This window comes from Oreochromis aureus, linkage group 17 (genome assembly GCF_013358895.1).
Source record: "Oreochromis aureus strain Israel breed Guangdong linkage group 17, ZZ_aureus, whole genome shotgun sequence".
Taxonomy (NCBI): domain Eukaryota; kingdom Metazoa; phylum Chordata; class Actinopteri; order Cichliformes; family Cichlidae; genus Oreochromis; species Oreochromis aureus.
In genome coordinates, this window is record NC_052958.1 from 31,385,858 (window position 1) to 31,399,367 (window position 13,510).

At 41.6% G+C, this 13,510-nt stretch overlaps 1 protein-coding gene across 2 annotated transcripts in view; it reads left to right on the forward strand.

Annotated features, from left to right (window-relative positions):
* atp11b (ATPase phospholipid transporting 11B (putative)) overlaps window positions 1-13,510 on the forward strand; it is a 65,878-nt gene that overhangs the window by 47,597 nt on the left and 4,771 nt on the right. The window contains exons 27-29 of one of the 2 annotated variants that reach the window (XM_039600824.1): window positions 83-186; window positions 1,982-2,147; window positions 3,185-3,735. In XM_039600824.1, coding sequence (XP_039456758.1) covers window positions 83-186; window positions 1,982-2,147; window positions 3,185-3,274 — 360 coding nt within the window. In that variant the 3' untranslated portion in view covers window positions 3,275-3,735. Of the gene's footprint in view, window positions 1-82; window positions 187-1,981; window positions 2,148-3,184; window positions 3,736-9,358; window positions 9,523-13,510 lie in introns of those variants that run through there. The other variant, XM_031733791.2, reaches the window with a different exon arrangement.

Here is a 13,510-nt window from a genome sequence, read left to right on the forward strand (position 1 = left end):
TATTGATGCACTGCCTGTCCCTGGATCCATGTTTTACACCCATCTTTCTTTTCCTCCCCCTCCTGTATGTGTGTAATGTCAGCTTGCATTAGAGACTCATTTTTGGACGTGGATGAACCATTTTGTGACATGGGGCTCAATTGCCTTCTATTTCATCTTCTCTCTCTTCTATGGAGGCATCATCTGGTAAGAACACCTTCTTGGTTCTTTTTGCTTCTGGATAGTGATGCTTTTAAACTCAGTTACTTCCGGTGTGCTGTATGTTTATGTCAAATAGGTCTGGGCAACATGAACCAAAAACATGAACCAAAAAAAGTCTTACCACTGTTTTTTCAGTTTTTTTTCCCTCATGTATATTAAACATTTAAATATTATTTTCTGTTAGAAGCTGAGCATGACAAATGTACAATATACAGAAAAATAGAACAATATACAAATCTGTAAATCTGTGTGTATATAGTCATCGAAAATATTAATTCTGACCAACAAAAAGATTTATATAGATTCAAACAGTTTTGGGGGGGAACAACACCAAAAATAATAAAAACTTTCTGTATATATCATCAGTAAAAATTCAGGAGTCTTTCAAATATAAACAAAGGAGAACATAAACTAAAGTGATATATTCACTCAATTGTGGTGTGCTAATGCTTCAAGACAACAGTCCATCCATCCATCCTTTCACTGACCCAATTCAGGGTTGCGGGGGCGGGACTGGGAGCTATCCCAGCTGCCATAGGGCAAGAGACGGGGTTCACCACGCACAGGTCGCCAGTCTGTTACAGGCCTAACTGTCAAGTTTCTCTAAAATAAATAAAATATAAATAAAAACGGTTTTGAAAGCACAAGAAGTACAGGACTGGCTCAGTGAAATGTGCTGAATTTGACCACAAATCTGATCTGGTAGTGAAGTATGACAGAGCTGTGCAGCTGTCGCTACACTCTTGTGTAGCTGGGACAAGTATTTACAACTAGTTGAACCAGCAGCTTCAATCGGACATTTTCAACTATGCTTACTAGCATCATGCAGCTTACAGTAAAGTATTGCATTGTACAGGTAAACAGTTAGCTATGCATGGTGTAAGGATGTCCCTGCTTCAGATGCTTACGTGGCATTTATGTGGAAATGTGCTTTCGACTCATTTTGCAATGTATGCTGCTCTGCATTTTAACAGTCTTTACCGAAGGCCTCAGACTCTTCTTTTAAATAATAAGCTCGTCCTTTTATGGCTGTCATGTTCAGTAACGCTGTCTCTCGAGTTTTCGTTACAACCCTTACGCTGCAGTAGCACAAACATTAGCACATGTGCAGCTGCCAGCGGCTTCTCCTACTCTGATGTCAGTGTTCCAACCATGTCCGTCTCCATGATTGGTTCGAAAGGGTGCTATTCTCACTGTCATTGGCCTCTCGTGTTGTCTGTCAAAACGTGGATGTAGTGAGTTCTGTCGGCTTTATATTGAGCATGTCTCATATTTCTGTTGAGGGGAAAAATTACTTCACATTAACTATTTTACTGTTTTATTGCCCAGCCCTGATGTCAAACTATACCTCAGAGGACTGCTTTGTTTTTGTTTGTTTTTTTGCTGGTAGTCTGCTGAGTTGAACAGATCAGTCTTGACCACGTTACACAGGCCAGTGAACTCACAGACTTGCAGGAGCCATGCTGATAATATTGGACCATAATGGATATTTGTAGTCTGACATCTGCACCAGTCATTAAACTCTGGTGTCAGGAAATAATAAAATTACTCTAAGAGCATGACTTCCAACTGCCAGTAAAACCTGAATTTATGGTGAACGGGGCAGAGTGAGTCGAGGCTGGCTGCCCACCTCTGTTGCTGTTTTGTTTTGTCTGGTTCCTTTTATTTATTTATTTTTTTTAAGACTAATCAAATGTTACTGTTGCTTTTGGACAAACTGGCTTGTAGATGTTTTCTAAGCATAAAATAGACATTGTTTCCTCTCCCCTTGCCCCCTCAGGCCATTCCTGCACACCCAGGACATGTACTTCGTCTTTGTGCAGCTGCTGTCCAGCGGTTCAGCCTGGTTCGCCATTATCATCATCGTCATAACTTGCCTCTTTCCTGATGTGTTGAAGAAGGTCTTGTACAGACACCTGCAGCCCACCAGCACACAGACGAGTCAGGTAATGAGGGGAGGAGGTGCAGGAGCAGTAAAAATAAAAATAAAAAAAAAGTGGAAAGTATGAATGTGTGATGGTAAGACATTTATAGGTTGTTGCCTGTGAGCCAGTGCTGGCCTAATTCTGTAGTTTCTCTGTGTCACAGCAGCTGCCTAAGTGCTCTTTTGTTCTACTTGCTGTTTGGACTCTACTGTAGTTACTGAGAAGACTTCACCCACTTCTCTGTTTTCACTTGCATTGCAATCATTTGAAAAAGGGTGAAAGCCAATGAAAGATGACAATATTCTTAAGCAGTTAACAGACTTTGAGAATAAATCAGATGTTGTTAGTTTATTACCAGATCTATGTAAACAATTCTGAAAAGCTGTTTCTGTGGGTTTGGGGGTTTCCTGTAAGGACTGCAGGCTCAGAATGAACAAAATGGCAAAAGGGCCGAATGCTTTCCAGTAGTTAAACGTGTGTGTCAAGCGTTAGATTTAATACATATTCCTACTTGTGTCAGAAAAAAGGGAAATTATATTTCCTGCTATTTGAAAAGAGCCTGGAGGGAAGAAATAAACTAAAATGCCACTGGAAGTTGAAATGTGACAGAGGCAGGGAGGGGAAAAGGTTCTGCCCATCATGTTGTTTAAATGAGCCTATGTGGTCACAAGTAACCAGCTTGGCAGCACAAGAAGGACTTGGTGTTTATACACACATTGCATGAGTCTCCTTTGATCACAAACACACAGACCAGCTCCACGCTGTGCATGGTCACCTTTCAGAGGACCCACACTGTTGCTGTATTGATTTGTCCAGCTGGAGATTGCTTATGTTTTACTTTAGACCCTTCTACTTTGAAATTTGTCCAGTCCTACATGGAGTTTGTATTTTCTGCTCTAACCTTTGTCCTGTTTTGTCTGTGTGTGCGATTCTGCAAGTGGGTTTGTAATGATGATGTGTGTGTGTGTGTGTGTGTGTGTGTGTGTGAGAGAGACTTTGATTTTTTAACCTCTCTGTGTGTCTTCATCCTATCCTCTGTCTGCACTCTCCTGGTGTAGATGTATTCCAACCGTGTGGCGATAGGTGATGACTTCATCGCTCTGCAGCCTTTGTCCAGAGCCAAGAGCCAGCTGGGCAAAATTAGGTAGAGGAATTGAGTGACTCAGCCGTGGACTTAAAATACACCCAAAACAAAATTCAAAATATTAAAAGGAGTGCCTTATTCAAATGCAATATTCTTGTACTGTGTGTGTACTTGTATTGTGATCCATCTGTATTTATAAATCTATATTTCTATGATTTGTCAGCTATTAACACTGAGTTGCTGGCCTGCTTTTGTAATTGAAAACATATCAATTCTTACACTTTTTAGGGAGCTGTTCTTTGATTATGTGGCGTGGTCTGACAGTGACATCCAAGCATGCTGTGCACCTCTCTTCATATTAATTCTGTTTGGCCAAAAATACACAGATGTAGTAGTTAAAATCCTGTACACAGCACACTGCAAAAAGTCCGTAGAAAGTAGAAGTATTGCTTTATAGAATAAGCACTCCTGTGTAAGATCATTCACACAAAACTCAGATGTTCTTTTTCCCAGGTCGCAACTTTATTTGGTCATTTTTCTAACACTGGCAGTACCACAACTGCAGCGTTGTGTACTGTCAGTTTTAGAGTACGAGCCTTTGTTTCATGCCTGTAACTGCATGCCCTGGACAAGCCAATCAGCATTCTCTGTGACTGGGATGTAGAGAATATATAAATGTATGGTTGGAGATCATGTAGAAGAATTGGGTTCAAGCACTTCAGCCTCTGCATGTGTTGCATTTTCAGTGAGAGACTGATGTAGAGAATGTGTTCTGAGACCGCTTTCCACTCCTGCCTGTCACAGCATGCCGCTGTCATTACCCCACCACCCGCTGCATGAACAAATGGATAAATGAATGGGGGAGAGAATGAATGACTGCCGAATCACCTGTGAGGGCTCATAGACTCTTGACTCTTTCCCTCAGCGCTCATGACATAAGGGGAAATGTGTTGGGGAGACGGCTCTGATCGTCATTCTCTATCACTGCAGCTGGTCAAACCCACCTCTTGACCATCAGCAAGTGGTCTTGTCACATGAGCACAATCTGGAATGCCATTGACATGTTAAAGTGACACATGAATCAGATGCATGGTCCAGCCCATAAATCCACTACTTTTATCTATATGGCATGGTCACCTGTCTTGATGTATGCCCAACTCAAACAACTTGATCTAAGACACTGAAACGCCCTCCTTAGCTCAGTGTTATCCACCTGCATGGTTTTAGGCAGATCCTCAGGGCAAGACTGCCACTCCCACAGCTGCATGACAGACTCTTGAACTGGTTTGGACCGTTTTGTACAGCAGCATGTTGCTATGAATGAAACCCTGTGTTGTCTCACATATTTTTGATTGATTGAATTGAAGATCTTGCTCTTTCATAGTTGATGTCAGGATAAAAACCTGTAAGGAAAATGATAGCAATAGCAATAGCTCTCTTTGATAACACAAAGGCCAGAAAGCCAAATTCAGGGCGGTTCTCTCTTAATGAGTGAACATGAGCAAATGGGAAGTTTTTAATCCTTTTTAACTGCCCAAGGTGAGCAAATCTTTGGTTGATACAGAGGTCATATTTAGTTTTGCTATTATTACTTTTGTTATGAGCGAGGATCATTGAATTTTTTATTGCTTCCTGCATGTTTTATAGCATGCTAATTTGTATGGTTCCAAGGTGGGTGGGATGAAATGTCACTTATAAAAACAGTGGGCTGGATTTACTGTTCATGCTAGTTTATAGCACACTTAGTTGCTGGATTATACACTATCAAAGTAAACTGAATCTGCAGGCTGTAGTTAGTGGGGCAGTGGGGCTTTTTGTCCTCACTGACAAACAGCCTGTAAGTTACAGTAAAGTTGAATCCGTTTTCTGAAACTGTTGCAACAGCAACTAAATGTGCCAACCATGACAGCAGTGGTTATTGCCTCTCTTGCGACAAGTTTTAGCTAGGCGTACCTAATAAACTACCATCTGAATGTGTTTCAGGCTGCTTGTATGTAGATAAAGCTGGTCTCATCTCAGAAACTAAATGAGCAGAAACCAGCTATTGATTTGGAGAGCACAGGTGAGGGTACAGAGCACATTATGCCAAACAGATTCACTCAGTTTGAGTGATTTGTTGAATTTCTGCATTCAAAATCTTAGTGGTATATTCATGTTAATGTGCTGCATAATGCAGTATGTTCAGCTCTGCTGAGATAATTCCGGTACTCTTCAGTTTCCTTTTTTTTTCTTAATTAGATTAGATAGACGTAATCGTAAAAGAACCCAGAGGACTCTCTAGGGTTTACTGTTGTTTGCCTACTCTGCAGCTCTGATAGATTCAGCAGCAGGTTAATTGCTTTGGATTCTAATAGATGTGCTTCTATCTCTGTTTCCCTCAAGACGTTTGTCATATGCATGAAGCTTCTTTCTGCTCATTTGTTGCCTAGTTTCACGGCCGGTTTTGAGCCCACTGGCCGTCTAGCCACTGTGTTTAGTTGTCTTTAACTTTTGTAGGAAATGAAGCCCTCCGCTAGTGCCCTCATCAAAACCCTTTACATTTTCTAAAAGACTTATTTCACTTATTCTCAAGTAGGGATTTCTGATTATCTCGCAGTCCTAATTAAATTGTGATTTAAATGTGCAGCAGGGGAATTTGAGCAAAAAGCAGGAAGCAGCTGGACTTGTCAGCTCTTCTGCTTTGTTGAGAAGGTCACTTGTGAAGGACTTTAAGAAGGAGCAGCATTGATTTGGCCTCTCTGTATGTAGGAATGTATTCGAGTACACTGTAGAGTGAAGGTCAGAAATTCCCCCAATTAACTGGCCCCCTACAGTGCAGCCTGGACTGGCTCTTGACCGACTGATCGCTTGCTTGCTGACTAATGAATCCTCCAGTTAATAAATAAGCACCACTGGAAAACATATCCACTGTACCTGTAATTGTTTTCCAACTGTACGAGACAAAAGCTGATCTGCATGTAAATCAGAAAAATCTAAATAAGAACAAATATTTGATACATGTAGAAAAATTGCATAATTATAGAAAGTAGTTTTCTTGTTTCAATAAACACCTAAAGATTGAACATGAGATGAAACTGCTAAGAAGGATGTGTTTTGCAGTACACCTGGTTTGCTTTTTTAATGTTCAGCCAACCGTCTGCAAGGTTGACTGTATAACTAGCTAGTGGGGCTCACTGTAAGCATCTTGTGTCCTTCAGATGGAAGAGGGTGAGGGTTCAGTCGGCCCAGAATATGACCCTGTTAAAGCCCAGCGGAGCCCAGGGGAGGACAATTGGCACCTGCTAGCTGCTTATCCTCCCCCTGCTGCCCCCGGCCCAGACTCATGCTCCCTTAGGTAGTACCGTACATGTACTTCACTTCCATCTGCCCCCTCCTTGTACAATCACTGCCTGGGCATCGTCTTCACCCGAGGACCAACCAACCCTGTGCACCCTTTCATAGCTGCACTCAGTTGCACAACCTGCAGCCCCCTGATCATTATCCCATAACTGTTTGTCACAGCTGCTCCCACACTGCCCTTTAACTCGTTACTCAAATAAGATTCCTGTTTGTCTTTGTGTCTGTCTTACGTTGTATATGAGTGACCCCATGCTTTCCCAGCCAGTCACGATTAACTTCATCCTTCCCTTACCTGTCAGTGAATAACACCGTCCTTCCCTGCCCAGATGTGACTGACCCTGTCCTCCCCTTACCAAACCATGATTTTTTTACTCATCCTTTTCCCTACCCGGTCTCAATTCACCCCTCACTGGTTTCTGATCAGGTATGGGTTCAGAGTTTAGACACAGAGAGAATGCTGTTGGCATGCTGACTTTGTTGTCTTTGCCATGTTTTCATCTCATATGCAGTGATATGTCTTTGCTTGCTTGTAAGGATTTTACATCACCTTTAATTCCTTTTAAATTATGACTTTAAATATCTTTTTTCCCATTAGTTCCATAATTTAACAGTTTTTGTTCCTGGGAGTTATTTTTGCGAGTGCTAGAAACCAAGATTATTCCATCACGCAGATCGACGTGCACTTTCTTGTTTTTCTTCTAAAGCAGCAAAATCCTGTGCTCAGTAACAGGACAGAAAGCAAGAACTTAGTTGAAAGCTGTAATTAATATTGTGGTAAGTCAGCCAGAGGATGACGTCAACCATACAGCTGTCACTGAGGCCTTGGCTATTTTAATGGCAAAGCCTTCAGCTCTAGCATTCATTTTTCAAAAGGTTTACACGAGAATTATTAATCTTACAGTTTGGTCATGTTTTCATCTCTGAATTATGTCACTACCTCATTTTTTGGGGGGGGTAAAAAAATAATAAAACCCAAGAGTTGGTTGAAAACACTGCAGTGCTGAATTGGGCTCTTCGTATTTACAGGCTCTGTGATGACTCATTGGTTCTCCACAGGTTGATGCAGGGGTTTATTTGTTTGAGTAAGCAAAATCATTATTGTTAGATTTAATCTAAAGACAGACTCGTATGGTGCTGTCTACTTAAAGGATATTTCTCCAACAGATAATCAGAAGAATAAGGTGCATAATGTTCATAGCTACAGCTGTAGTTGTGCTGCTTTTCCTGTTTTCAACAGCCCCAGGTTTTCATTTTTAATTTTTTTTTTAATGGAGAAAAAGCAGTACCATAGAACCTGAGTCTAAAAACCAGACATTTATAGTATAACCTTGGCGCACCTGACAGTGTCAGAGTAATTCATATTCACCGTGACCTGTCTTTGTTTTGCTGTCGCCAGCGAGGAAGCAGAAGTTTGGATTCATGCCTAACATGTCTCCAGTTTCCGCTGCAGAAAAGCACAACATCCCTAAGCGAGAGCACACTGGAATCCACGGGTCACTTACGCAGACACAAATGACTGTCAGCAGTACTACATTAGAGGGGACATCGTGAAATGATCGAGTTTAGAAACCGTTTTGTACAAAAGCAGACTTTGGCAATATCTCAACTTTCTGATTCTGCTCTATGACACAGTATCGAACTGTACCTGTGTGTTACTGGACCTTCAAAACAATCAAAACCTTTTTCCTCTATACTACTAGCATAGTATATTTATGAATTATGTTCATGTAATACACAGTAATAAATGGGACCTACACTTGAGAGGTAGGAGTAGGGAACACAATGCCAGCTGAATAAGTGTAACTCTACACCACTGTCACTTTTTCCTCATTGTCTCTACTGCATCACCTACTGTCAGGTGCTTCCTTGGGTCAGCAGACGGGTTTCAAATTTCATTCAGCTTTATCTACTAGTGCACCACTGGCTCACTAAGAAATCTAATATAAATTTTTGTTTTTGTTTTTGTTTTTGAAATAATCCCAAAACATGTAGTCCTGTGAAAAGAGTAAAGAGCCAGCCTGAGGATAAGAGAGTAGAGAAAAATGAGCTTGGCTTATGGTTAGTTTATGCTAAATGTTTATGTTGATGCTAAATGATCCATCACAGATGTGACAGCCTAGCAGGAAGACCTGAGTTGAGTTTTCGAGGCTCTGCAACAAAAAGTCAGCTCATCTTTCCTTGAAGGTTCATTTTGTAGTCGTAGTCTAATGCCACAGCTTCTGCTCTGTGAAGAAAAATCCTCTGCTGAGGTGCACAAGGAGGAAAAGAATAGCTTTAGGTGGTCTTCATTTGCTGCAGATGCTACACAGCCTATCTTGTGTAATGCCCAGCTACTATCGGGCACCGAGAATAGAACCACTGCAGAAACTTAATGTATTTAGCAATTGATATTTGATTTCAGGACAAGGCCGAAGACACTTGATGTGGTTTAATGTTGCCCAAAAATTATACAGCAGATCATTTTTAAGTTTAACTACAAAAAGATGTTTTTTCTCACAAGATTTTGTTTTGTTTTTAAGTATTTATTTACCACATTTCAATCCCTGATGTAGCATGTTTTGAATGTTTTCCCTTGTACATCACTGTTGCTGTGACAGCATGCAAAACATCATCCTCCAGTCACTCTTTTCATACCAGTCATCCTGAATTGTTTTGGTTTTAATTTTTCATTGTTTTCTTCTCTTTCTCCACTCAAATCTTGTTTTCTCTCCTTAATTTTCTGTGATTTCATTCTGTGCCACCTTTTCATTTTTGTTTTATTCACTTTCTCTCCCTCTGTTTCTGCGCTTTTTCCACTTTTTGCCTATAGTCTATACCAGCCTCCCAGGCGCAGAACCTCAGCTGCATGGAATCCCTGTGCTGCTACCAACATGGGGAGAGCGGCTGTACCCGCCTGGCCCGCCTCCTGGAGCAAATGACTGGACACTGCAAGGCCAGCGCCAACAATTGTCACACATCCAGCCGCAACAACAGGTGGGGAAGACTACGACCTCGAGAAAGCGTGATTTTGAATGACGAACCCTCGGCACCTCTTGGTGTCAGAAATCTGGGCTACAGTCCCGACTGTTGTAGCCCATAATGTGACTGCAGGTCAACTGTAAGTCTTGTTCAGATTTATAGTACTTTGAACTTAGTGGTGGGGAAGCTGGGCTCCAGGTGTTCCTAGAGGCTGGTTTTAGGCTAGCAGGACTTTGGGACAGCAGCCAAAAGAAGGAGTTAGAGGCTGAACATATGTGGATCAAGCCATCATGGACTGCACTACTATGAGTTTCTCATTTCCACCAAAGTCCGCGTTGGGCGTCTGGAGTCTGAACATTCTGATTAACCAGACAGAAAGGTGTGCTTATCGTCATATCCACAGAAATGCATCAGTACTCCGTAGAACCAAAACCACAGGGTGATTCTGATGGCTGTGCTGTCTTACAAAGCATGCAGGTGTGAATGTTTGGCAGTCTAACAGGGAGAATCTGGGTTACAGTATTATTTATTAGGGTCTTTTCAGCGCTCTGTGCCCGCGATATACCGGTGTCCAGCGGGTCTGTCTTGTGTAACCCACACTTAAGGGTTTGTCTGTCTGTATGTTAACCCATGTGTCTGTGTCCTAACAACATGCTATGATCTGTTTGTCTTGTCTGTCACCCTTTCTGAAATATTCTCCGAAAATCACATGGAAGTGCGTCTGATTAATAACCAAGGAATAACCAAGGTTTCAAGGAATTTTGCAATGCACTTTAACAGATAACCCAAGCACTGCATTAAAGTTGGTTTGTTAGCTTTGTATTCACTAATAGGCCCTATTTTTCATTGGAAAGCTACTCCACATGAAATGAGACCAGACAATGGTTAACTTTTCCAAATAATAATGTGGATTTACACATTTCTGTGACTGATGAGCTGTCAAAAACATTTAAGTGGGAAGCCGAAGCAATGAGATTGAACAGTAACTGCAATGCGAGGTCTTTGCTGCAGACTGAAAATGAAATATTCCAGTTTACTGCAAAAAATGAGCACTTTGTGACAAAAGGATGATGAAACAGAAACAGTTTATTTGTTTTTGTTTTTTTAGGGTGGGTGGGGTTGCAGCTTTAACAACTTCAGTTTATCGGTCTGCCCAATCTGCAGTTTCACTTTTGTTGTGTCTTTTCACCCGAACCTCGGCGACTCTGTGGGGTCATCAATTTATCGACTGATCAGCCCTCTCTGCTGAGCAGTCATTACTTGTTTAAACAGCTTGGGACCCTCAGTATTGATCGCACTGAGTTAGATGGTGTGAGCATGTGTTTGTTTATAACTGTGTGTGTGTGTAAAGGTCATGACAGCATGCAGGGCAAATAAGGGATTCAGGGGTCTCCCTGTAGCCCGCCTGGGGACTAATAAATGACAGCGTCTTATCTGAAGAAGTTGGTTTTAATCTTTTTGAGCATTCTCATAGTAGAGACATTGTTCCTGGCTGCAGTTACATCTTTCAATCAGTAACCTCTGGTTTGGCATCAGATGATCACGTTAGACTTTGATTCAGCTGGTGAGATGATAAATTGGGTCCCGTGCTTTAATATTTATACCCTTCATTATTCCCTCAGCTGTCGGGCGGGGGGGGGGGGGGTTTATCTACCATGAAATGTTTTATCAGATCTGATGTCAGGGTCATTTTGCTGAAGCCCCTTTGCTTCAGAGAGAAATTGCCACTAAATGCATGATTCAATTTAGATGAATTTCTTCCTGTGGGAATGATTGATTTTTGTTTTCTGACCTTGGCACAAACCAATCAGTCGTATTCTTCCAAGTAAGGACATGGCTGCCAGTTTGTTCTCGCCAAAGAATAAATAATGAACATCTAGAAAATGCTTTGCCTAGCTGTGCTTCATACTGTAAATACAAAAAACAAAGTGGAGTAACAAACTCGTAGCTGATTCTGCAAGTTTATTTTCCTCCCTCCCCTAGGCGTTCCTCTTCTCGCTCTTCTTCACCTTTCGGGTGTGATGGTAAAAAGCAGGAAACTGCAAAGAACGCCTAAACAGGTAGTGAAACCCAGCTAATATTTGGCCTTAATGCTAGGATACTGCCATAGAGGAAATGGAACATATCCACCCATTCCTATATTCTATGCTTATTGACTGGAAGGGACATATAGCAAGCATATGTACTACTTATATAATAATGACACATTTATCTCATATTTATTGGAAGCCCAGTTACAGTTGGCTGCTGTACTTGGCCTGTTGCTGGCCAAGGTTAAATACTTTAGTGACAAAGCAGAAACAACTCCAAGATTTTGGATTTGTGGATTTGGATTTTTTTTCTGAAAGTTTTAGGGGGAAAATGCAGGTTTTATAACAAAAAGACTTCCTAAACAGAACAAGACTGCTTAGGGCACCAGAGGGGCTGCTGGGATGTGTAGTCTCAGTCTCAGTTTTGAGGGGTTTTTTTCTCCCTGCTACTTCCTCCAATCTTTTTCTATCGGATCCTGAAGCCTTATTGTGCTTCTGAGAAGAGGCCATGATTGAAGGCGTGCTCGTTTTAAATCCCATGGTGTTCCAGTTGGGTGGAGTTATCGTCCCTACAGGTTTAAATTACAGGAACAAAAACATGAATGCCCAGAGTGTGTCTTGTTGCATGGGGGCTGCTGTTGCCTTTGGTATTTTGTAAACAATATAATCATGTATGTATCTATCTGTGCCTACACACACACACACACACACACACACACACACACACACACACACACACACACACACACACACACACACACACACACACAGTTTTTCTGTCCTCACTGTGTGCGTCTTTGTCCTTCCGTGTCTGAAATCTGCATAATGTTGTTCGACCTTCCAGATTAGTTATTCATGTACTGTTACCGTCCCCTGTGAGCCGTGTTGTCAGAAATCTGCTTGTTCTTTTCCTCTTCTTGGGTTCATGCTGCCACCGTCTTATAACCCCCCCCAAAAAAACAGTTTTAGGTGTTAACATAGTTCATCGTAACCCAGGGAGCAACGATGGTTTTTAGTACTGAGATGCTTCACTATAACCCCTCCACCCCCTGCCTCTGAGTAGACAGCTGAGCATGTGACAGCATGTGAGAGCGCCCCCAGTCAAACCATTTGAGTCATGAGTCTATTTAAAGTCCCTGGGTGCCCCTGTAGTTTCTTTTCTTCTGTTTAGCAGGTATTAAAACATTTGTCTTCGTGTTTGTGTTAGACTAAAGGTTGAGAGATATACTTTGAGTTGACCTACTGACATCTTTTTGGGGGGGGTATTAGGTGAGAGATGCAGCAGCTCTGAAGTTGGACAATGCAAAACAGTTGATTTTTGTAAAAGCTGTCCACACGTTTCAGACGTCACTCGTTTCATCATGTGAGGTTTAGATGTAGTAGCCAGGCTTGGAGGTGCTGTTTGAAGTCAGTGGATGCTGAGCTGTGGTCTCTCTGTTACTCCTCGCTCGAGCTTTGAGGCGGAAGCTCTGATTGTGAACTCTGGTTCAGCTTTGATGTGAGTCAGCACATTGGAGGCTGGTGTGTTATGACTTTTAAAGGCGTTTCAAACAGTGTTTGCTGTGTTCATGTTTTGCTGGTCCCACATAAACCAAATGGATGAGACTGTATGAAAGATTTGTTTGTTAGATATTTCCAAAGGAGTCTCAGCTCACCAAGCTAATAATAGGGAATTGGCTGCAACTCAGTCATTTCATATAACGTTGTGCACTGTATGTGTTTGTGTTCAGTACTAAAGAATAGCAAACCACCCCTGCTGTTGTATATTTAATAGGCAGGATATCAGATGCTGATGATTATTTTGAAGCTGATAAATGATGAAAGAATGTTTCTGATGCTTGTTCATCTTAATTTTATTTCTCTTTATGATTCTACTCATGAGTTGAGTAGCTCAAGTCTCTCCCCAGCTCCTCAAAGGGAAAAAAACAGATGGAGAAAACAGCTTTCAAATATCTAAACCTGTCTGGAGGTAA